The following is a 26,030-nucleotide window of genomic DNA, read 5'->3' as shown; positions in this document are numbered from 1 at the left end:
CACAGAATAATATCTATAATTTGATTATCAAAAAAAAAAAAAAAGTACATTGAGGGGTTTTTAAAAAAAGGTTTTTTGGCCAATTCTTCTTGTCCTTAGGGTATATCCCATTAGGTTATGTACAGTCAAATTACAGTGTTTTAAAGTCATTTGGAATTTTGTTCTGTGAAAGGATTCAACCAACTGGTTGCAAAGTCAGGTTCATTTTTTTTTTTAAGAAATTGCCTTCTTAAATTTTAATTGTGCTATATGTCCATTGATTCCTGATTATGTTCTCCATTTTTATTCTCTTGATTATTCTGTAAATTATTCACTGCTGTAATTTGAACTTTGCACAGACTTTTACACGGAACCCGATTTCCAGATCTTTCTTCTTTACTTGGTTATCCCACTGGTCAGACCGTGCGGCTCTTACTGCTTGCACATAATCCCAAGAAGAAAATATGGTTATATTGTAGGCAGTCTTTAACCTTGTTACATACATACTTGGCATGATTTAGGACATATTATTTCTCTGCCACCGTCTATCCCAAGATGGAAGAGTGATTTTTCTGACTAAGCCTGGGAACAGATATTCCCATTTCAATAATGGGGTGGCTAGGGAAGAGCTAGCCTTTTCTCCCAAAGTCACCTAGCAGACTGGTTGTTCATAACGGGATGCTTGCCTGGTCCTCTTTTCACCTCCCTACCAGGTATCTGCCATTTTTGGTAAAAGCTCACCCCCTTAGACAGGCCAGGGTAGATCAAAGATTTAGGAGAACTACTCATTTTATCCAGATCGTGGCACTATCTGCGTGAGCAGACCGTCTCAAAGTAGGTTCAGCGTAACTATGCTAATTCCATGGGATGGCCGTGATGTTATACCGCAAAGCGTTCCAGAGTGAAATAAGTCTGGGAAATTCTGAAATTTAACAACTGCCGATCTCTCAGATGATGGTGTGCATTATGAGCTGAAGGGAGCAATAGCACAGGTTTGTTTCTCAGGCTCACTTAACTATGAATCCATCCCAGCGTGTCATCAGGTGACATGCTGTGCTGGAAAATAAGCCTCCTTCTAGATTTCCCTTTACAGGACATAGGCGGGACAGAGGAACATGTTAACGCCTGTCACAGGGATCCACTCAGCAGAATTCAGGTTCTGAGAGAATTCTCTGGGACACACAGCTTGGTTCCATCAGCAAGAACTTGAAAAAACAAAAAAGACAGGCGGTGGGAACCTATAGTCTGAAAGAGACAGGAGACATATCAACCAATCACAATATATGAACCTTATTAGGAAACAGATTCAAATAAATTGTAATAAGAAATAACTTAAAAGACAATAAAGGCAATGTGAACACAGACTAGATATTTAGTGATGTTAAAGGATTTTTGTTAAGTTTTTTATGTGATAATAGTAATATAGTTGTGGATTTTTCTTAGAGCTGTTATCTTTTAGAGATACATACTGAAATACTTATAAAGTATATGATACTTTTGATTTGCTTTGAATTAATATGAGTAGAGATGGTTATAATGGTGATAGTTGGTTATTGTGGTGATAAATTTTGAAGCTGGGTAATGGGTATGTTGTGTTCATTATACTAGTTTATCTGCTTTTCTGTATATTTGAAAATTTACATGATAAAAACATTTTAAAAAGAAGACTGCCAGGACTTCCCTGGTGGTCCTGTGGTTAAGAATCCACCTTCCAATGCAGGGGACGTGGGTTCGATCCCTGGTTGGGGAACTAAAATCCTGCGCACCACAACCTGCATGCCACAACAAAGATCCCACAGCTGCAACTAAGACCCAACACAGCCAAATAAATAAAATTAAATACATTACTTAAAAAAAAAAAAAAAAGAAGAAGACTGCCAAATCTGTATCACTTTCACATGAGTTCCTTAGAAATCACTGAGGCCATAACTGATTTAAATTTCCTTGCTTAGTTTAGCCCAGTTTAGCTGCTCCAGCAGCTTTGTTCCCCAAAGAGGTCATCAGTGACATCCTCCTATATTTGGAAGAGTATCTCAAAGCCTTGCTTGTTTCTTTGCGATATGGAAATGGAGTGGCCCAAGAAGACACTGGTTGTCTAAATGGAGGCACGTGTGCCTGTAGGAAGCATTCTCTCTGCAGCCTCTGGTTTATAGGCCCCTGGTTGGAACATAGACAAGCAGATCGGACTTGTGCTACGTGCCCGGGAGCCAGTAGCACAAAGCAGTTAGGGGCAGGGCTCAAAGCAAGGAAGGTGGTGGTGCATTCCAACCAGAAAGGAAGTTCTTGTAAAAACTTCTGTCCCTGTTGCTGCAGTTTTAGCAAAATAAGATGTAAAATTTGTGGTTTTTTTAAAAGACAGTTTTATTTGAGCCAAACCATTTTAAGGTACGTTAAAAACCTCACCTCTTTTCTTCATTCTACACCCCTTCCTACCTCACTCCCTCCGATCCCCAAGCTGCTCACCACCCAGCCCCCCTTAGGCTAGTTTGTTGCCAGTCATGGTGCTGTCCACTCTGGAAAGTAGCAGGAAGAGCTGATAAGGTGCTGAGGACAGAAATCTCTGGTCTTATCTCTCTCCAGCACGCGGTGCCGAGAGTGCATCCTTTTCCTGTCCTCGGACAGGAGACATAAACCGACCATCTCCTGGCAGCAGGGACTTCAAACAGGGCTTGGGGGCCTGCCTCTACTTTCTGTAAGGCCAGAAAGGAGAAAGTGGCTCATTGCTTTTTTGAAGGTTGTTTTAGTACCAGTAAAAATGTATGTTGTCTTCTAGATCAACAAACATAACTTCATAATAAGACACGAAGTAAAAGAGCAGAAGAAAAGAAGAAGAAGCAAGGGCTGAGGGCAAGGGCTCCCAAAACAACCAGAGCTGTTAAGACAGTGGGCTGTTTTGTTTGGTTAGACTTTTTGTAGGTTTGGCCCGAAGGATTAGATTTGGCTTTTTGTTTGTTGACAGATCAAGCAAATGGTTTTAAGAGCTTTTGTGATAATAAAAAGTTGATACCCAGATGGCCCAGTGTTGGAGGAGAAGAGTGAAATATTGGTTCATTTTTCCTTCTGTCCCTCTGTTGTGGCAGGAAAGCAGAAATAACATTCTCTCCCAGATTTTCATCCTGTGATGTAATGAAAATAAGATGAAGAGGAACCTTCCTTTGGGTTTTAGTGCAGCTGGTGGCTGGTGAGGTACTTTGCTTCTTATGCTATAGTCTGGAGTGACCATGATAGGGACACGGGTGACATGGGTGTAGGCGTTACCATCTCCCCTCTGGGTCCTCCTTGGAGCCTCACCAGGTGGACCCAGAAGAGTCAGTCAACCTCACTTCATCCTCAGTCATCTGGATCCTCCAGTTTGCAATGCAAAACTTTACAGTATAGAAGAGACCAGGCTTGATACTTTGTTACCATTTTTGGAAGACATTGGTCACTGGCCAATACTCACAAACAGCCAATTGTTGGAATTCCAAAAGTTAATGACACCTTAAGAATTGTGCTTATTATATAATAGTAAAGGTCCAGTTTTATTCTTGCAAGTTTCTTAGTCTCCTGTTACTGAGTGAGTGCTGTGAAATTATCTAGGCTACAATGAATGTTAGAATTATAATGGACCTTAACAACACAGCTGTTGCTTTTCAAACTGTATTCCGTAAAGCCCCGAGAGTTCGTCAAAGATGCCTCGGGGGCCTTACAAAGGGAGAGGAGGGTCAGGACATGAGCTTTGGGTTCCCCCAACGCCACCTCAACCACTGTTCCCCTGGTGTGTTACACATTGGCCTTCTGTTTAAGATTTCGTCTGGAGAAAGGCACGCACTGCTAAAACCATGTTTGAAAAAAGGCACTGAGTAGCCCTCCTTCCTTGTTTTGCAAACGATTTGCTTCGAGGCCCAGAAAGTACAGTGACTTGTCCAGGATCACACATTCTGTCAGCCGTGAGTCAGATTTCTTGACACCCAGGTCATGGCCACTTCTACTACACTGAACTTAGCACCTTTCTTTCTTTCCTTTGAGTATTTTATACCAGTGCCACTCAAAGTATCATCCACAGGCCGGCCCGTGACAGGACAGAAATTGAGAGTAAGCATTTAGAAACTTTTATAGTAGTGTGATTAATTTTTAGAAATTGGATCTTGTGTTTTATATGTCTTTTTGAAATTTTGTTTTCTAATTTTTTGTTTTTTTAACAAAAATCTTGGCCCACAATAGATCGGAGATTTTAAAAAGAAAAATAATTGGCCCTTCACCCCTGGTAGTTTGGGAAGCACTGTGATGCAGGGCATTGAATCTCCACAGAGGTTGAGCCAGTTATGGGCTGCAAACAAGAGGCAGGTCTTGCTTTAAGGAACTTTTTTGGATTCTGAGCAGGTAAGGAGGCAATATTACTTGTTCTTTTTCCTTAATATGTTTCTTGCTTATAAAATAAAATTACAGCTTGCATGAAACTAAGAGATGATATATTTAAATATATATGATAATATATGAGAAGAATTATGTATTTAATAGCAGTAGTAATGTTTAATTTTTATGAACTGTTTGGAATTGTAATCTCAGTTTAATTGGTTAGCGGTTTTGTTGAATGGAGTTGTATTGTAGTTGGTTTTCTTGTTTAGTTTCTGTCTATTCTAAAAAATAAATTCTCCTGATGTATTTTTTTTTTTAATTTTATTGTGGCCAGAACACTTACATGAGATCTACCCAGACCTTTTTATAATTTTTTTTTTTTTTAACTGTGTGTTTCCCCCAGATGGGAGCTCCTGTCTGGGCCCCGGCCCTGGTCAAGTAAACAGTAGCTGCTGTAGCTGCTCAGTGGATGTTTATGAAGGACTGGATGGCCACAGCTTTGGACCTCAGCCTCCTCAAGATCTTATTTTTTTTGTATAATTTACTTTTATTACACGACTCAGTGATTTCAGGATTTTATCTAATTACTCTTACTAACTTAAATATCCTTTAAACATAGAATTATTTTGCCCTACCAAATTTACTCCTAGAAGTATTTTTAAAGTATTTGTTACTTTAGTTTCTGGTCAATTAGAAAGAGATCTATATAACGATTAATCCCATACAGTATACAGGAGCTGAGGGAGAGGACTTTATTAATAACTTCATTCACCTGAATTAATTTACCTTTCTCTTCTTAGTAATCTTGACTATTCCAAATAACTATTCATACTCTATTCCTTGTTTCAGAATAGTAGGTTCTCTAAAATCTTCAAAAGATGCTATGCTTTCTATAATAAGGAGCCTAAATTTGAGTTGTTAATGATTCCTAAGCGATTTTCAAGTCAGTGGAGTAAAGGTGGAAGAGACAGGCCCTTCGTCAGCCTCTGCTTCTGCTTTTGGAGGCTCAGGCATTAGCCTTCAACTACTTATAAAAGCTTTTTGTCCTGTCTCCAGAGAGCAGGGAACAGAACCAGTTGACCTAGAATCATAAACGATAGCCAGTTTGGATTATTTTTAGGCTTCAATCAAAGAAATTGGTACCTGTGTCACATTGATCATTTCTAGTTTTGGAGGAGGCTCGTTTATCTTGTAACGGCCAATGTGTTGTGAAATGTTGTCACATGGATCACTGCAACTTTCCAGGCCTTAAGACTGTTGAGGGAGGCAGGAAACCTGCTCCTTTTTTCTTTTCCCTCTCTTTCCCCAGAGGCTGTATGACTCTTGTCAGTAGCTCTGATGTCAGTTGCTTGAGAGAGGTTGTTGCCATGGAGAACCATCCTTTTAAAACATGTTTATGTTGGCTTTTCGTAATGAGTGGTAATTTGAGCAGCTGATGAGGCAAGTGGAAAAAAGAAAATGAACGGCTTTGTTAGCATTGGCCTTCCTACGAGGAATTTGGCATTATTTGTATTTCTTTGCTGTTGTCCAGGGAAAAACAAGCTATTCTGTCCCTTCCAGTTCCCCATTATCTTCTCTGAGATGTCCAGTTCATTTATCTGAGTCTGTAAATCCAGGCAGGGTTCTAACGCCTAACGTTAGGGAGGTATCTGCCTGCTTGCAGTGGGTTGGGAGTTCTCTTTGATGTCAGATCACTTCGTAAGCAAACTTCGTCCTTGTCTGCCAGAAGTCAAACGGCAGATGGCAGCCCTCTCTACCCCTCACTAGCATAATTCAGTAAATTAACAAGAGACTGAGATTGAGAACTTCATCAAAACCCAGAGCCCTCCAACCAACTCGGTGTGTGTGTGTGTGTGTGTGTGTGTGTGTGTGTGTGTGTGTATACTTCACATGCATCTAACATTTCCAAAAAGCAGATTATATTTCATAATAAATTTATTCATTCAGCAAATATTTACCTAGCATCTGTTTACTTATATACTAGAGAGAAAACAAATTTTTTTTACTGATGAAATTCAAAACTTTATTTATGGACACTGATATTTGAAATTCACATAGTTTTCATATGTCATGAAATAGTCTTCCTTTGATTCTCCCCCCCCTCCCTCCCCCCATTTAAAATGTAAAAACCATTCTTAGCTTGTGAGGTATACGAAGATCGGCAGCAGCCAGATTTGGCCCTTGGGGCATACTTTGCCAGCCGTGTTCTAGAGAGAGCCCTCCTGGAACCCCTGCACAGGTCCTGGGTTCCTAGAACCTGTTTGCATGAGCATTCACACACTGTACACATGTACACACTCATATAAAGTTAAGAGTTGCCGTGTAATTCTAGTTCTGTTGTTGTATTTTTTATTTTTAACCCCTCTTCAAATCAAAACGTCCCGTCAGTCAGTGGAGTCTTGTATTTGTTTTTAACTCTTGTGATGCTTGCTAATCCTGCAAGTGATTGTGTTTCCCAGGCAGATTCCATGAGGCTGGTTATTTCTGAGACTTTGTGTGTTTATCCTAACTCCAGATGTGAGTGAGTGAATGATATCTTGAAAAAAACACCAGATTTTACCCCTGAGTAAACTTGAGTGCAAAAATAGCTCATTGTCAGTGAAACAGTGTTTTCAATCATGTGGAAACCAAAAAGGTGCCATAGAAAGCAAGAGAAGAAATGCTGACATAGTCGCACAATCCCTGGTTTATGACCAGCATGTTGATCACTCCTTGCTCAACCTCTGGAGGCAAACCATTCTGATGACTCCCGGGAATGCACAGCTTCCCAGGTTGTGTGATCAGCTCAAGATAACATGTAGGCTGCACCTTAACAACCTGCTGCCGGGGGCTTCTCGTGGAACTTGATCCACCTGTTTTTCTTCTCAGAATGATCTCCTGACTTTGCCTCAGATGTACTCTAGAACTCTCTTGCTTTCCAGCCTCTTCTTTTGATGGCAAGAACAGTCAACCCATGCATGTTATTTTATTGCTGATGTTCAGCCCGCCCCACATCATGCATGTGATAGTTCCATAAAACACAGCACCTCATTTTTCCGATTTACCTAATCTTCCAGAAGGTGACATGGTAACATGTGGAATAACAGACCAGAAGAGACATGTATGGATCGTTTGCTGAGCTGTGCATCGCTCAGGGCCACAGGGAGTGATGGGCTGGTCACACTAGAAGGCCCTGGGGTGCACCTGCAGCAGTTAGCGAAGCGATTTGCACTGTGAGGCAAGGTGGCATCTGATTAGAAGGGCGTGGTTTCATCTGGGTGGGAAGACTGTCCGCTGCAAAATGCTGCTTCTCTCTTTGCTTGCCACCCTTCCAAGCCCCTTCTAGTCATGAGCCCCGCCTGGCATGCAGGGGAATCTGTGCTGACAAATACAAAGCTTCTGGCTCAGTGGGGGAGTGGGAGTGCTTCCCAGCCTGGGTCTGCCTGGGGTTGGTGTCTTTTGTGCTTTCCTGGAGCGCTCACCATGTGTTTGTTCTTCATTAGAGGCTGTGCTGAACACAAGTGAAATAGGAATGATTTCTGCCCTCAAGGAACTTAAAAATTCCTGGGGAAGATGCTTGGAAAGCAAATTATACAAAACCAGAAAGTAGAAGTAACCAATTGCTAGTCACAGTAGTAAACAAGAGAGGTTGTTCACAGGGGACCAGCTTCTTGAAGGAGGCAGCTCTGCACTTGATCTTTAAGGGAGTGACGCACACAGCTGTGTATGAAGGGTCTGGAAGAGCGTCGCGGGCGACTGCGGCAGCGCCTTCGGCTCCCTCTGTTGGCGAAGGGTTTTGTGCTCACATGTCCGGGCACCCCCTCACCTCAGCACTGCCCCCATCTTGACAGGTCATGAAATGGCTTCATACCTGAACTCATCACTGTCCTAAGTGGACGGGCGCAATTTCTGCCTCCCAGGAGACGTCAAGACATAACTTGTGTTTGTCAGAGCTGTCCTGCCGGAAAGTTTAGGAAAGATGCAAGTGTTCTTTCAAGCTACTCACTTGCCAAGCTTTCTTAACTCTTCACAGACTAATCCAGCACAAGCTGACGACACGGGCTGGGGTGGAAGCGTGCGTTTGTTCATCACAAGCAGTAGTTCTCAGAGCTAGTGACCCCGTTGCTAAGTCCATTACCCTTGAGCTCTGGGTGTCTGCTTTTTCTTTCCATGAGAAAGTTCATTGAAGGATTACTGTTGCAGCCTGTATCTCAACGTGGAACTCAAAAGGCTTCAGTCATCTTGTCACTTAAGATCGGCAGTGACATGAGAAAGGCTGGTGAGCTAAAGTGTGTGCCTTTGAAACCTCATCCTGGACTGTATGCTTATCATAACTGGTAGATTTTATGCTTATGGTGCATCTACCCCAAACATCTCTCTAAATTCTCTATCCAAGCTGCTGTGTTTCCCTGCCCCAAGAGTTACTAACAACATTCTTCTGAGAATAGTAAAGAGAATCCTCTGTATTTGAGCAATTCACTGTTAATCCATCTCAGTAGACGTGTTTGAATGACACCGAGGACTGGGAACCCAGAAGGGCTTGAGCAGCTAGCTCACTGAGCTGCAAAGCCTCTAGGCAGAGTACCTAAAAGAAGCGATTCAGAACAAACTCATGACATTCTGTAGCCATTTGAGAAAAGGCGACATGCATCTTTCAGGCATCTGAGATGACTGTGGTATATGATAGCTAATTTCTTAAGTGTCTCTCTCTGCAAGGTCTTGTGTCCTTTGCATCCAACTCTTCCCGCCTCCCGCCCCTACCCCATTTGTAATTCAGAATCGCCAGAGATAGGTTTAGGCCTTAGGATTTTCCAGCTCTAATTATAAAACTCTTAAGCCTGGTTTCAGGCTATTTTTTTTATTTATATGAATTGCAAACTAGATAATAGAGTATTTTTCTGTTTGGAAAGTAGTATCTATTTCTTGTGGCCTTTTTTTCGACCTGAAGTTTTAGCATCAGTTAACTTCTACCTCATAAAGTTGAGCATGGACCAATTGATATATACTTCAGTGTTGGGATGCTTTCTGAAGAGCGAAACGGTGACAGGTGGGTCTGTGTGATGCAGGCCGGAAGTCGGGATGCCGTCGTGGAGGGAGGACGGGCTCTGCGCCTGGCAGCCTTGGGCCAAATCCTACTTCTGCCAGCTCCCACCGTCAGGCCTTCTGAATATTAAGTGCTTTGAGCTTCGGTTTCTACCCCTGTCAAGGTGGGGTGACATACGATAATAAGTGATTGCCACACTGAAGGCATCCAAGAAATGATAGCCGCTTTCTTCAGTGCACCGGGCTGCGGGCACTCTGGGTCAAGTCTCCACACATGATGGAGGGAGTAGTCCCGCCGGGCTCTTCTGGCTTTAAACCACTGACGTTCTGTGAGCCGGGGAACAGTCCTCCTGGGTTCTGACCCTCAGAGTGTTTATTGGTTGGGGTAGAAATTAAGGCCCTTGCTATCGCTTGGGAAAATCCATCATCAAATGTTCTTTTAAACACATGCTGTACACTCATAGGTTCTGAAAGAAACGAGAACACTGCGGGGTTTTCTGAGACAGACAAGATTAACCCATGAAACAATGTTTTAGAACAACACAGACTATTTCATTTTATATTTTTAAAAGGGTAGCTTTTTAAATATATGGAAAATAATTCAAGATTCTCAGTGTAGCTTTGGATCTTTCTTTTTAATTAACAAAAAGGGAGGTAGGGTAGTGGATATATTACAAATTTAGGGAGAAACCTTTTAAACTGTTTTGTTGATTCCCTTACCGTTTCCCCTCATTGACTGAACTGTGTCTTTGGAAAGCTTCTTCGTCTTAGTTGCACTGCATGGCCTCGGATATGCACAGCTACAGGCGACATGTCCCTTCCCCAGCTGAGTGAGGAGACCGGTGAACTGACGGGACGTCACGGCCAACAGAAAGGCTGGAGGTTCCACAGAGAGACCCCTACCTAGCTCCTACTATAGAGACTCTGTCCCTCCCTGTCCCCAGGGGAAAGCCTGACTTTGTCCTTGTGTATGCTGTGACTGGACAGCTATTTTATCTCTTGGCATTCAAGCAGGACTTAAGGAATCTTAGACTGTAGAGGCATGAAGCTGAGGGAGAGATTGCCAGGTCATTCGTTCCAGAAACCCATCACATTTCCGCTTCCATTCGGATAGCTTCATTGGTATTTTCCCGACTCTCTGCCTCTTGAGAACACAAATTTAGGGTATGTAAAGGATCAGTGGAGACTTTCAAGCCAAGGTATATAAAAAGAGAACCTTCAAAACCTTAAGCACAAAATGGGAATTTATTATCATTTTAAAAGTTCCAGCTTCTTACTACCTTTCTTAGAAATATTGGGATGATTTCCAGGACTTAGGTTTAAAATAGATTCATATTCCAGTTAGTAGTCACCCCAGTTTTTTGCTTTTATTGATTTTAGCTTCTAATATATAGTGTCAATTCTTTTAAATGAATGCTTACCAATTATTCATTGCAAAATAGTGTTTGGCCCTTTCTGTTCTCCTAAGTGGTGTTACTAGATCTGCTGTCCAGCTGTGTGCTCTCTTACAGGTGGTGTAAAATATTCTCCGTGGATGGGCTTGTAGGTGCATTGCTGTCACTCCTGCATCTTGGCCTGACAGTTGGGGTGATAGTCGTCTGTGAGCCGAGCTCATCTGCTACCTGCTTATACAGCCTCACTATCCCTCCTCCGCTGTCTGGTGTCACAGAGGAATGGCCAGCCCAAATGTCATTTCAGAGTTCAGTAAATTTTAGACTTTCAAGTCTAATTTAATCTATTATTTGACTTGATTAGTAACTGAGACCCAGAGAGGTTATGGGATTTATCTAAGGCCCTCCATTAGTTAGTAGCAGGAATTAGAATTTTAAAAGAAAAGGTTTCCTAAATCCCTAAGCTTAAATCAAATGTTCAGTAAGATCATTAGTTAACCATACCTCCCTTGCTGGTATTTTGTATGGAACAGGAAGTTTTCAAGTTATTTGTAAATTTATTTTACTAGTTTTTAGAACACTGTTAGCAAATTGGGATTCTCGAAGTTTATGAAGCAGTGAAAGTCACATTTGGTATTACAGATTTTTTTTTTTTTTTTTTTGTGGTTGCATTATACGTTTAGTGGAAATGTGGGAAGAAGCGAGTTTGTTGCTATTTCAGAGCACTAAAAAGTTGCCAGTGCTTTTCTCAGTACTTGTTTACTTTGAAGAAGAGACCAGATATGAAAAGTATTCGTTTTCTTAAAAAGGTGTACATTGTTCACATTCATGCATTCATGGCTGAGAATATAGAAACAGGGATTGTAATCACTGTAGTAAAACTGGGTTTATGATTTATAAAGTCATGAAATATGAGACCTGGGCTTTGCTTCTACAGCAGTCAGGTCTGCAACCTATTCCTCCTTTGTTTCCATGGTTTTCAAAACAGGTACATTCCTGGAGTGTGGGAGGCTGCCCACCACTCTCCCCTGCAAGGCATTGTTTTGCCTCCACTTCCCTTGGGTGCTGGCACCTCTCTGGCTTGTCTCCACGCCCCGCTGAGCTTGGTGTGCAGTGGCCCGTGATTATTAAAATCCTTATCACCAGAGGACCTGATTACGAGCAGAGTTATTTTCTAGGATTAGAAAGGCCCGCAGAGTTCAACAAGTGACTCAAAAATGATCTTGTATTTTCTAGTAATTAAAAGTGTGATTAATACCAGTAATTAGTTCCTGTGATTTAACTGTTAAAAGCAGGAATTCAGAAGGTAATAAACAGGTGAACAAGGTAAGGAGCCATAGGATATGACTCGGATTTGAGTTCCTAAGACACAGATACACTCCAGAGGAGCTGGCCCACGTAAGACAAACTCCTTTCATTACTGTGAAGCTAAGTGAGACCTATTTTATGTAAACAGGCCTCCTTCATGGAGACTTGCCGTGTGTGGCCGTGCGCCGTTACTAAATGGAAGGCAAGACCTTTCTCGTCCATCAGGCGGGGATTGGCTGGGATCAGGAGAGCCTTGAGAAGATTTTTCATCCTGCTGTGCAAAATTTCAGCTCTTTTTCAACATTTGAGGAACAAAAAGACAAAGTGACCTTGTTTTTTTGGCTCCTGTGGCAGCTATTTTTAAATTTTTCTCAAAATTACCTCATGGGATTCCAGCCAAAATTGAATATTGATAGATAACATTTAAAAAGCTCATTTGGTTTATTCCACATGTTCTGCATTTTACCTTTTGAAATTTAAGAAACTGACTACGTGATTTTGTGTTTTTAGCCCTGAGTAAAATAAGGTTTGTGCTGATTGGATAAGCTGTGATGTTGTTGGTAAGGTACCCTTTGGGGAGAGCTCTCTGGGTCAGCGGCCATTCAGAGCCCAATTGCCCACTGATACAATATTGATTCACCCGAAATTTCAGACGGGAGGCTACTTTGATCCCACTGAGCTGGGTTTCGAGTGCTGCAGTAACAAGAAAATACATGGTCCAGTTATATGTGTGGTTGTAATAAAGTTAGCTGCACAAGCAGAGCTTTGCCTGCCCAGTTCAGAATAATTTGCAGACTCCTAATTTGGAAACTGATTTATTCAGAAAACTGTTTTCCCACCCCATGAAAGGGTCGGACCACCCATCTCGTCCTGTGCGAGTAAGTGAATGTGAAGGGGGAAGCCAGGTAATTATGAAAACCTAAGTTTTAGTGTACTTGTTTAAGGGTTTGATTATTTTAAAAGACTGTGGGCAGAATTATTCCAGACACTGACCTTACTTAAAGCACAGTCCTTATTTACATGTTTCCATTTGAAGGTGCTTCCTTTTTCACGCACACGTTTTCATCTCCTTACTGCCAGCCAGCCACAACCTATATGGTGTGATACCAGCATTTGATTTTTTATCCCAGCCTATTAAGTTAGGGTTCTTTTTCTCTTCTCAAGCCTTACAACTGAGTGTATTTATGTAAAATTAAAATGTAAACCACACTTAATCCCGGTGATTGTGAGTGAGTAATTCCTCCATTTAGAAGCAGACGGATACAGCCATGGGTGTCTAGTTCACGGCAGTGTCGGGGGGGGGGGGCGTCTCATGTCTCCCACCCCCAGCTGAGGGCAGAGGGCACCCCAGCTCTCCTGTTCCTTCCGGGAGGAGGGGGGCACACGGGCCCTTCCAGCCCTGGTGCCTCCTCTCTCGAGCGGCTGCCAGAGGGCCACGCTCTGGACACACCAGGGTCGAGGCTGGCACGTGGCTCCTGGTTTAGCAGGGGCTCCCTTATACGCATGGCGTCTGAGCTTGTGGGTCAGGGCGCAAAGGCCTGTGTATCCACAGCGAGACCAAGTAGGTGTCTGACGACACCCCAGAGCTCCGGGCTTTTAGGGTCCTTGTTTCTGATGGAGACTCTAGGAACTTCGTTGCCATTTATAAGGTTGTTGCCAAGGAGCCGTTCTGTCAGAATGGCGTCCAGGTGACTCACCATCTACCTTGTGAAGTTAGCCTCCGACTCCCTGGCCTCCCACCCCATACGGCCCTCAGCTGGTGCGCGTGGCCATCTCATTCCACACCTTGCAGCTCAGCTCTACCCGACGGCCGGCGAGGAGTCCAGGGGAAGCCCGGCCCCCCAGCCACGTGGTCTCCGGGCTGCCGAGGGCGCGGGGCTCCGGGTGGTGGTGAGTAATTAGTTGATGCATAACCGGTGTTACTCTTTTCCCCACCTCAGGACCACCCCAGTCCTGACGCTGCAGAAGGGACTGACATCTCCCCCATGACCACCAGTGCCTTCACCATCCGCGAGTACTTTGCCAGGCGCATGGCGGAGCGCAAGAGTAAGGCGCAGGGCACGGCCGTGGGGCCAGAGGCTTCAGAGACCCCAGTGGAAAGGAAAGCAGGGAAGAAAAGAAAGAAAGAGTCGAAAGATAAAAATGTGGAAAATTGCACCCACCCCAAGGCCAAGAAGAAGGGAGACCAAGTTGAGTGGCAGCTGGGAGACCCCCGTTGGGATGAGAATTCGGGTGCTGCTTCTGAGGCTGGAGAGGGTTGCATGGGGCCACTCGATGACCGGGACTCTCCCTCGAAGCCCAGAAAAAGGAAAGAAAAGAAAAGGGGACAGAAGCAAGCTGAGACAGCAGAGGATGGTACGCTAGATGAAACACCAGTGAAGAAGAAGAGGAAAAAGAAGAAAGGTTCCAAATAAACTCTCTGGAGCCAGGGCCTCCCGGCTCCTCGGCTGTCAGGGCGCTGCTGGGGCAAACTCCCTGGCCCGAGTCAGAGCCGGTTCACCCCGGGAGCCGGGCACAGCCTCTGACACGCCCGGCCCTGCTGCGTCTCGCCCTCACGCTTTCCCAAATCAGATTCCCAGAGCTTCTTAGTGTTCCAAATCATGGCTCTCAGAAACAAATACATTTCTTTTTTAGACTCTGAGTCCACCGTATTTATTCCCCTTCATGTGAATACGTCATTATGTGCACGCGCATGTGTGTGTAGGTCTCTCACAGTCTGCATTTGCTCTTGATTTCTTTCAGTAACAGTGAACTGTGCTTCCTTCTGAAGGAGTCAGTCTAATTAAAGGATTAAGAGGCAATAGTTTGCATTCAGATAGCTCTTTTTGTTCTATAGCCAACCATATGTTTCTGCCAAGTTGGTTTTATATCATTACATTCCCAAATCAGAGAGTTGTTTTGGTCTGGTTTGGTTTGGTTTTGATGGGGAAATTGTTTTAATGCCGTCTTTTCCACTAAGCAGTGGCAGCCGTGTATTTTGAGGAGTTTAAGAGGTGAGCTGACGGTGGGGGCAGTTTAACTTCCCAGCTCTCACAGGAGCCCTCTTGCGGTTCCTCAGCGAGAGTCGGTGGTCGGATATGTTTCCATTAGGTGTCCTCAAGGACAGCTGCCCTAGAGTGGACTCCTGCTTAACGGTAACCATCAGGAGATCCTCAGGAAGTTGAAAAAAAACTGAGACTCTAAGGGTATGAAATTCATTTCGTCTGGATAGGGACTGCCTTGTGAAAGTTCCTAAAAGTATAAATATCACATAAAGAGTAAAAGATACCTTCAGTCCTGCTCATGGCAAATGGTGTCACCTCCTGTGTTTATACTGCCTCTGCCACACCCCGGCGTGTCTCCCTGTGTGCAGGTTAAACTCTCCCCACGCGGGTTTCCCCGGAAAACTGCAGACACCTTCACACCCTCTTTGGGACACAGAATGCAAAAGAAAGCGCATGTTTAAGATTTAGAGGTCCAGCACTGTGGTTTCCTCTCTTCTGCTGTCTTTGTTCTCTTGACCTCTCCCTTCTTTTCTTTTTCATCCTTTCCCCCTTTTACCCCCTCTTCCTTGCTCCCCCCGCAAATTTTCAGTTTCCAGTTTTCTCTTACCCCTTGCTGGCTGCCTGCTCCCGGTCCTGCAGACCTTTCGGGAACTCGGAGAATGTGGTACAAGGGCGGGTCGTGTGCTGCCTTCCACCTGATTTATAGATGCTCCTGGGTAACAGTAACGAAAACTCACTACAACCTGATGAGCTTTTGCCCTGGATTTTAACCCTTGTAGTCACACATTAGATATGAAGCATGGCCCCAAGTTTCTTAAAACTGAGAAAATATATGAAGAATGTTTGATTTTAGTCTCCTAAGAATTCTGAATGGTGCTAGTTGTTTACAAGGATACACACGCACACACCCCACAGAGAAAATTTTTATGAATTCAGAGCCTGAGTTCTAGTTTCTGAGTTTATTGTGGCCCTCAGAGTTTAGAATCCCAGGCAAGGTCCAGTCTAATAAAGCACCAAAGATTTTTAAAGTCACTTTTCTTCACAGAGGGCACATGCCCAAGTTATCTGTGCTTGTTCTATCTTGTATATGAAACTAGAGTTCCAAAAGAACTAGAGTTCCAGAAGGAAGTTCCAGAAAGAAACTAGAGTTCCAGAAGGAAGTGGGAGCTGCATCTCGGCCAGGTGGGGTGAAGTGGGTAGTGGGAAGACCAGAGGAGGGAGGTGCTCAGGGGCGCTCTCGGAGTTGGGAACCCAAGGCAGTCGCATCGTGAGACTGTTGAAGTGCGACTCTCATGGAAAGTACCTGTAGACTGTGGCAATTATTATTTTAAAGGGCCGCAGAAAGAACTGAATGATTTTAATAATCGAGTGGGTAGCCTGAGAAAAAGGTACACGCTCAGCAAAGAGCAGACATCGTGACCATTTGCTTTGAATAACACAGAGTATTTTCTCTAGAAATGCTCAGCTTTCATTTTTCCCAAGTGTCTCCTTTTCAGGCCACTTAGTTTTCTGAATCAAAGTGGAATTTAGAACAATGAAACGTATGCTCTCTGGACACTTGCATTTCATAGGCATGATATTTTAAAAATTGTTAACATATGAGCCCTATTTTTTGCCCTAATTTCTTTCACTCGGTGAAAATGTATTAATTCTGTAGTCATCAGTGCTTTTCTTGGCATCCTTCAGTTTTAAGAGGGAAAGTAGGTTCCCAGGAAAAGATTTGTCCCATGAAAAGGTTCTTAAATGTTGTCTTGTAGTGCCCTTCTTTTGTTTTCTGTTAATTGTAATAGAAAATAAATATTACTATATGCTGTTTTATGTGCCCGGCCCTGTTCCAAGCACTTTAAATAAATCAACTCGTTTAGTCTTCAGACAACCCAGTAAGATAACCATTATTGTTTATCCCCTTTTACAGATAAACTCTGCTTTATAAAAGGACCTCTTTGGATTTTTATCACTAGGTTTCTGCTGCTCCCAGGGAACCGGCAATGCTCTCGTCTCCTCTCTGCCCTGGCCACACATCTGCACTTTTTATTTAGTCCTCACCCTTGTGACATCACCTGTCTTTAGCAAGGTTTTCTGTGGCTGATGCTCTTCACATGCCACTGTTACTTTTAAATGAGAATATATTTGAAAGCAGCTGGCCAACTGTGAAGAGTTTTACAGTTAACTTGAGTTAGTATTGTTGATAGGAACTGTCGAAAATGCTTTCTAACACCGCATGTTAGAAATTCTTGATGAGTTTTCCCTTCCAATGTGGTCAAGAGGTTGGTGGGAAATTGTTTAAGTAACTCAGCTTCATAAGGCCTGTTTGCCAGTCTACAAAACAAAGGCAGAATTTCTTCCAGTTTGTAGAAAATACTGATCCTTCTGAAAGATGAAAGCAAAACAAGCATTTGTTCTATACCACAGTGCCTATCTCTGCTTCTCTCCTCACCTGCTGGCTGACCCTGGCAGGAGCAAGCCGGGACCTGTTTTGTTTTGTTTTTTTTTAGGAACACCATCAAAGAAATGTTTCAGCACCGTCTGCCTGAGCGATCTCAGCCTCTGGACCAGCAAGCAGCGCCGTACTTAGATTTGAGGAAGAACTTCCCCACTGTCACCCTGTTTGTCTTTCGGATTCTGCAGCCACTGCAGTTTGGAGCCTGCTGCGCTGGCTTGTGAGGCTGGGGAGGTCAGATCGGTGCTCTGATATCTGACTTTATAGTGCTCAGTTATTAGTGAGCAAATTAGTATGTCCTAATAAAGGGGATGACTAGACTCCTTGCATGAAAGTATGCTCTCCAGTTAGGAGGCACTGAACACACTCAAATGACATGCACAAAGCCCATGGGAACAGGGCAGGGGATGCCGAGAGAGGCGCTTGCAGGGAAGGGTAGCGGGGAGCGGAGGCGCGGTCCGGTTGCTGAGGCCCTGTGGCTGCCTGCAGGGCGTGGGCTAACGCGCACACGCCCACCAGGTGCTCGCCTCCCACCTGTGCTGAACTTATTTATATAAGCATTAGCAGTCAGCTTTTAAGGAAAACTACAGTGAATTATGTGACCAAAGGAAGAATTTTGTAATTAGTTACATCTCAAATTTTCTGTTGGTATTTCCTATATTGTGTTTCCTTAAAGCAAAGTACATGGTTGCCGAAAGACATTTATTTGTTCTAAAAACATTTACTGAGCTGCAACTTCAGGCTGAGCCCAGGCCAATTCAGGATGGGGAAACAGATCCACTACAGGGTCTACCCACCCTCAAGACCTACCAACTTGTGCCATTGAGAATGGGCCGCTGTGCCCTGGGACGCTCTCTGTGGGACATACCCGGACCTGGCTGCGTCTACGAGGGCTAGATGGTGTTGCATCTCCTTCAGCTTTTGTGCGGGGGTTAAGTTGGGTGGTTAGCTGTGAGACATTCTGTGCTCACTCGTTTGACTTGAACCTGAGGAATGACTTTCTACTAAAATCTCCCTGATTAACAGGATTTCTAAGTCTGTGATAAATAAGCAGAGTTATGTGCACATTCCTCCATATAGAGGAAACTAAAAATGTGTTTTGCGTAAGTGCGGAGTGTGGGAAAGATAGACCCCAGCTTCTCTCCCTCCTCCTCCCGTCCCCCCTCATCCCTCCTGCTACCAGCACATCGGCTGAGGGAACCAGGTGTGGAAGTTCTAGAAGGGGTGGCCTTCAGGTAGCCTCACATCACCTATCAACCAGGACACCCTTTGAACATAGATGGAACAAACAGCTATTGACAGGCATTTGTTAAGGAAATGGAAAACGGCTGAAGGCAAACCCCAACTCCAGCCTTCAGAACTTGGGGAAATGGGGGTGTGAACTCCAGGGGCGATGTCCAGCACCTTAGCTGGTGGAAGCATCCCCTTCTCCCTCGTCCTCGTGGCTTCCCCCCGCGAGGGGCTTCATTCCAGGCTGTCTCCGTCTTCCGCCTTCTCCTAGACTCCCTAGAACTCCCTTCCTGAGTGTCCTTTCGCAAATACCCTTTGGCCCTTCCTCCTACTACTGTCAACTAAGCATGAGAAGGAGGCAGGAGGTTTTTGAAGGTTTCGGCCGCACTCTGTTCTCTCTCCATTCCCTGTACATATGTATTCATGGCTGACATTTCTGCGCATTTCTGGACGAGTCTTAGCGCTGTGTCTCTGTCCCTCACCAGTCAGTCTCAAGCCAGGTGATGTTTTCATCCGGCATCTCCAGCCAGCCATCCCGAGGGCCCCTCAAATTCAGTGGGTCTGGAAGGAACTCTGGTTCACCCTTCCCAGGCCACCTTCCGTACCCTGTTACTGCTGCGTGTACCCCATGCTCTCAACCCTCTGGCTTTAGCATCTGTGGTTGTTTGTAATAATTCAACCTGATTAAGTGACCACCGTCAGTGTCCTAGGTGAGTCATCGCCCCACGGGGCTCACAGCTTAGCGCTCCCTCCCTCCTGCCCCCTCGGCCTGGCTCGTGGCCTGGCTCTCCCTTCCATTCTTCCAGTTCACTCTGTAATACACCCTCCCGGACCCTTGCATCCAGTGCCTCGAGGGTCCCCCACCCCGGCCTGCAGTCTCTTGCTATTGCCCATGACGGGCTCTTCTCTATCACCGCCCCCTCTCTCCTGCTGGCCTATCTTCTTCACCTACTGGCCTTCCAGGCCTGCCTTCGATGCCATCAACAGCTTCTCCAGCCTTTTCTCATCAGCCCCCAGAAGCAATCTCTCCTTCTTCCGAATTTTCGTAGCGCTTCCTGATGCAGAGTCTACCCTGTGTTAGAACTTGGGGACGTATCATCTTCCCCATGCAGGGCGAGCGCCTCTGGAGGTGAAGTTACTCTTTGTATCCCTAGAGCACCCAGGACAGTGCCTTGCACGCAGCAGGTGCAGGAGGACCCTTAAGTGAAGGAGCAAACGAACCGAAGGCCTGAAGTGTATCCCAAGACCAAGATGCCTAATCAGGGCTGCACGGCCGTGGCCCCAGCCCCACTTGGAGATCCTTCTGATTCTCAACACGAGAACCCGTACGTGTGAGACCTCCTCGCCCAGCCTGAGGGCTCAATCGTGAATTCCTCCCCGCTCCACCTGTAGGCCTTCCTTGTGACTGTCACCCTGCCACTGGGAGCTCAGATGACCCCCTCCCAGGGCCCCATTTTCAAGACTCCCTTCCTCAAGTGGTGGCGGTAGGATTAAATGGAAAAAGGACCCAGCGAAACACCTGACAGAAAGCCCTCGATGCATTTCCTCTCCTCCTCCAAGCACAAGAGGAGAAATGAGAGTAAGTGCTGCCTACACAAAGTGGAGACCCCAGACGTGGGAAGGCGCTGGCGTCCCCGCCCTCGCAGTGCTCCCTGTCACCGGGGCTCCCGAACCACTTCTTCCGTGCTCGTGCTCGTGGCCGACCAGCTCCAGGGTGCAGCACAGGAAGGTGTGGCCAGGTCATCCTGAAGACACCGGAGTCCCAGGAGGGTTTAGGGCTCCCCACTGGGAGGTGAGCTGCGAGCTGGGCCCTGGGGCAGGTCAGGTGTGGTCACATTGCCTCAGACTTCTCAGGTGACAGGCTCTGGGAGCCTGCCCTCCCTGCGTCTCCTTGGTGGCCCAAGTCAAGCAAGTTGTTGCAATTTGGCCTGGAGGGATTACAAAATCCTGCCGTGATGGGGCGAGGCGCTGCCAATCTGAGATAAACAAACTATGTTAGCTGCCCCGGCAGAGGGGGGACGAACGTACTCAGGCTTCCAAACCCGAGGATCCCTCCAGACGTTCATCCCTGAGCCCAGCGATCCTGCTCACCTCAACCTCAGCCTGTAAGAGCTGCAGTATTACATTCCTTGTTTTGTAGATGAAGAAATAGGCTCAGAGTTCCTAAGCACCTTGACCAAGGTCACCAGTTCTTAGAGTAGCAGGTGGAATGGTGTCTCCCCAGCCCTAACCCTTTTTTGATCCTGGAAAGGTTATGGATACTACGTTTGATTTTTGTTTTGAATAGTTGAATTTATTCTGCTCAAGGTGTGATTTAGTCCATTTGGGGATGGAAGGTGCCTCCCTAGCCACTGCAGGGTGATTCACCAGTAAGGGGAGAGTTGTACTTACTCTGAGGCAGAGTATTGTCGCATGTGCCCACTTCATCTTCCCACAGACCTGAAGCAGCAGGGGCCAGGAATGCAGATATGACAAAGACACGGTCCCAGCCCTCAGGAAGCTCATCGTTTAGTGAACTGTGTCATGAAAGTTGGAAAAACTAAGCCATATGATTCCTTTGGATAGTCACAGTTTTACGTATCCAAATGCAGAAGGAAGTTGTCAAAAGATTTTGCAGGCCGAGGAAGGCTCATTTGCTGTGCATGGGCACCAAGACCCCTGTGTATGAAGGCGTGAGTGTGGCAGTTCAAAGTTAAAGGAGCTAGTTAGTGCCAGAGTGCTTTATCAGAGGGGTGATATCCTTGAAGTCCCTTTGCTGGGATTTTGTGTTTTGAATTTTGCTTCGTGGATCATGGAGTTTTAGAACCAGAAGGAACTTTAGAAATGTCACTGGAAAGATGGAAGTCAGAGCAGCGATGTGGTGCAGAGCCCCCCCAGGCAGAAGGGAAGCCGCTGGATGCCTTCGTGGCTCCTCTGCCGGTCTCTGGGCCAGGGCCACCTCCTGGCGGGCTCCTGCGAGGACACTCCACCCCGGCTCCGCTGCTCATGACACTGTGTGAGTCTTGACTCTCAGGGGTCCCAGTCACCTCTCTCCTTATCCTCGTGTCTGACCAGGATGGTAGAAAGAGTTTTATCATAAATGGCTGAGAATGGCTGATACGTGTACCTCATTATCAGTTATTAATGACATCCTTCATTAAGCTGGATGCTTTGTGATTATTTTAACATGTATTTTCCGAACAACCTACAGATAATTATGATTACCCTGATTCTGGGTGTGGAAAAAATGAGATTCTGCTTGATTGACGTTTTTGCAAGGTCCGACAGCTAGTCAGCACCCAGAGCAGCACTGGGGCCCACATATGCCCGACTAGAAAGCCCCCGCTGTCTCCTCTGCGTTACAGAGCCTCCTAGCTCTCCCTGAGGATCGTCACGTGAACATGTTTGGGAAGGAGCACAACATACTCATGATTCAGGATTTCTCTCAGCAGCCACCTGCGTCCCTGACCACTCTCGGTCCGGGCTACACGTCCCTCTCCTGTGCTCCTTTGGAGCCTTTTCCTAAACTCATCACAGAATAAGCTTTGTCCCTCTGTATCCCCGACGCCTAATCCTGTGCCTATCCCCTAACACGTATTTAAGAAATATTTTTTAATAAATAAATAATGGAATCAATGAGTAAATGAAAATTGTTTCCTCTTATTCCACATTTCTGTGTATCTTGGGGCAGTGGGCACCTGTAGCCCAAAGAAATCTGTGCCTAGCACTCAATTTTGTACTTTTAAAGTCAGACTGATTCAAGTGTAATTTACAAACAGTAAATTCACCAATTTTAAGTGTGCAATTTGATGAGCTTTGAGAAGTGGATACAGTGTGTAATCATGACAACTATCGTGATTTGAACATTTCCATCAACCAGTAAGTTTCCTTGTGCTCTTTTGCAGTCAGTTCCCTCCCCCCATGCTCTGGCCCCCTGGCAACCACTGATCTGCTTTCTATCATTATAGCTTTATTTCTTCTAGAATTTCATGTAAGTGGAATCATTTCAACTTAGCATAATGCTCTTGAGAGTCAACAGTGTTATTGTATTTGTCAATGGTTCATTTTTATTGCTAAATAAATTACATGTTGTGGAGAGACCACCGTTTATCTATTTATCACATGAACATTTGGGTTTTTCGCAGTCATGTACTCTTGTACGTAAAACTGCTGTGAACCTTTCAAATACAAATTCTTATTTGGATATATACTTTCATTTCTCATAGAGAAATACCTAGGATTGGAATGGCCAGGGCATATGATAAAAGGTTGCTTAACTTAGAAACTGCCAAACAGTTTTCCAAAGGCTACCACGTTACATTCTCACTAGCTGTTTATGAGGCTTCCGTGTGCCCCACATCCTCACGAACACTTAGTATTCTCATATCTTTTAAATTTTAGTCATTCTAATAGATGTATAAGATTATCTCATTGTGGTTTTAATTTGCACAGTCCCCTGATAACTAATAATGTTGAGCATCTTTTCATGTGCTTATTGGCATTCTCATACCTTCTTTTGTAAAGTGTCCAAATTCTTTGCCTACCCCTTCATTGCATTTTACTCAATACTGAGTTGTAAAATGATTGTCTACATAGAAAACCTCTAGGAATCTACCCCCCAAATCTCCTTGAACTGATAAGTGAGTTTAACAAGCTCACAGGATACAAGGGCCACACGCAATTATATTTTTTATACTTTAATGAACTATTGGAAATAGAAATTAAAAACACAGTAGTATGTTCAGTCACTCAGAAGAATTAAATACTGGGGACGTCAGCAAGGTGGCAGGCTAGGAAGATCCAGGCCCTAGTTCTCCCACAGAAACATCAAATAAACAACTATATGCTAACCAAAATAACATTTAGAAGCTCTGGAAACTGGCAGAGATCTACAGAAACCAAGTGAACACTCAGTCAAGAAAAAGCTTCACTCAGAATGGTAGAAGATTTTGTGATGCTTTTACTTGCCCTCGTTCCACCCCCCACCATGAAGTCAAGAGGAAGTGGCCCAATCTTCATTTGTGTCCCTTGGGCCAGAAAGAGTGGAGTGGAAATTGTTAACATTCTAGGCTATCTGTGGGCTGCCCAAGGGACTGGTATCTTTCTTCCTGACTCAGAACTCAGGGAATAGCAGCAAAGTTTGGATCTTAGTCTGGAAGCCATGGAAGGAACTGGTGGGCACCTTGGCATGTGAAACTGCAGGGGAACCACAGGTCCACAGGTGCCTGGGGGCAAAAGATTGTGGGCAGAGGAATACACAGGACATCTAAGACCCTGAGAAAAAGCTGGAGTGAGACTCTTTGGGAAATAAATACATTTATTATTTTTTTTTAATTAAATTTTATTTTTTTATACAGCAGGTTCGTATTAGTTATTTTATACATATTAGTGGGTATATGTCAATCCCAATCTCCCAGTTCATCCCACCACCACCCCACCCCCCGCCACTTTCCCCCCTTGGTGTCCATACGTTTGTTCTCTACATCTGTGTCTCTATTTCTGCCCTGCAAACAGGTTCATCTGTACCATTTTTCTAGATTCCACATATGTGTGTTAATATACGGTATTTGTTTTTCTCTTTCTGACTTACTTCACTCTGTCTGACAGTCTCTAGGTCCACCCACATCTCTACAAATGACCCAATTTCGTTCCCTTTTAAGGCTGAGTAATATTCCACTGTATATATGTACCACATCTTCTTTATCCATTCATCTGTCGATGGGCATTTAGGTTGCTTCCATGACCTGGCTATTGTAAATAGTGCTGCAATGAACATTGGGGTGCGTGTGTCCTTTTGAATTATGGTTTTCTCAGGGTATATGTCCAGTAGTGGGATTGCTGGGTCATATGGTAGCTCTATTTTTAGTTTTTTAAGGAACCTCCATACTGTTCTCCATAGTGGCTGTATCAGTTTACATTCCCACCAACAGTGCAAGAGGGTTCCCTTTTCTCCACACCCTCTCCAGCAATTGTTGTTTGTAGATTTTCTGATGATGCCCATTCTAACTGGTGTGAGGTGATACCTCATTGTAGTTTTGGTTTGCATTTCTCTAATAATTAGTGATGTTGAGCAGCTTTTCTTGTGCCTCTTGGCCATCGGTATGTCTTCTTTGAAGAAATGTCTATTTAGGTCTTCTGCCCATTATTTGATTGGGTTGTTTGTTTTTTTAATATTGAGCTGCATGAGCTGTTTATATATTTTGGAGATTAATCCTTTGTCCATTGCTTCATTTGCAAATATTCTCTCCCATTCTGAGGGTTGTCTTTTCGTCTTGTTTATAGTTTCCTTTGCTGTGCAAAAGCTTTTAAGTTTCATTAGGTCTGAGAAATAAATACATTTAGAAGCAGCCAGGGGAAGGGGGTGGGCGGGGGCAGGGGTGGTTGAGAGCATATACACACAGGCCCAGACAGGATATACTCCCAGAAAAGACCTTAGAAGCTCTTAAGCCTTCACCTTGTGCTGATCTCCAGGCTCAGGGACCTGCTAATTAGTAAACGTCTCCCATGGCAGTCTGCAAAGAGTGGTAGAGTGGCTGTTTTTTCAAATGCCTGGTTTTCAGTAAAAGATCACAAGGCATGCAAAGAAACAGGGAAACATGGCCCATTCAAAGGAACAAAATAAATCTCCAGAAACAATCTCTGAAGAAACACACACAGTGGACATGAGAGACAAAAAGCTATAAGCATACAGACAAATACGTTACAACAACTGTCTTACATATGCTCAAAGAACTAAAGGAAATTAGGAAAACTACATATGAACAAGACAACGATATAAAATGAGCAAAACAGAAAATTCAAGGATGAAAAATACAATAATGAAATTTTCACAAGAGGGATTCAACAGCACATTCAAATAGGCAGAAGAGGGCTTCCCTGGTGGCGCAGTGATTAAGAATCCTCCTGCTAATGCAGGGGACATGGGTTTGAGCCCTGGTCCAGGAAGATCCCACATGCCATGGAGCAACTAAGCCCATGCACCACAACTACTAAGCCTGAGCTCTAGAACCTGCGAGCCACAACTACTGAACCCACGTGCCACAACTACTGAGGCCCACGCACCGAGAGCCCATGCTCCACAACAAGAGAAGCCACTGCAATGAGAAGCCTGTGCACCTCAACGAAGAGTAGCTCCTGCTTACCGCAACTAGAGAAAGCCCACACGCAGCAACGAAGACCCAACACAGCCAAAAATCAATAAGTAAAATAAATAATTTTTTTTAAAAAATTAAAAAAAAACAAATAGGCGGAAGAAAGAATCAGTGAACTTGAAGACTGGACATTTGAAATTATCAAGTCTGAGAAGAAAAAAAGAAAAAAAAAGGAAGAAAAATGAGCAGAGCCTAAGAGACTTGTGGG

The 26,030-nt window shown here is 44.5% G+C and overlaps 1 protein-coding gene across 3 annotated transcripts in view; it reads left to right on the top strand.

Moving 5' to 3' along the window:
• Positions 1-14,679, top strand: part of PINX1 (PIN2 (TERF1) interacting telomerase inhibitor 1) — an 81,057-nt gene extending 66,378 nt beyond the window's left edge. For all 3 annotated transcript variants that reach the window (XM_082469021.1, XM_082469020.1, XM_082469022.1), the window contains one exon: positions 13,979-14,679. In XM_082469021.1, the coding sequence (XP_082325147.1) occupies positions 13,979-14,452 (474 nt within the window). In that variant the 3' untranslated portion in view covers positions 14,453-14,679. The remainder of the gene's footprint in view (positions 1-13,978) is intronic.
• Positions 14,680-26,030: the final 11,351 nt, after the last annotated feature.

Source organism: Balaenoptera physalus (genome assembly GCF_965194825.1).
Source record: "Balaenoptera physalus genome assembly, chromosome: 7".
NCBI classification, from domain to species: domain Eukaryota; kingdom Metazoa; phylum Chordata; class Mammalia; order Artiodactyla; family Balaenopteridae; genus Balaenoptera; species Balaenoptera physalus.
The sequence above is the reverse complement of the archived record's forward strand: the minus strand, read 5'-3'. Positions and strand labels throughout refer to the sequence as shown.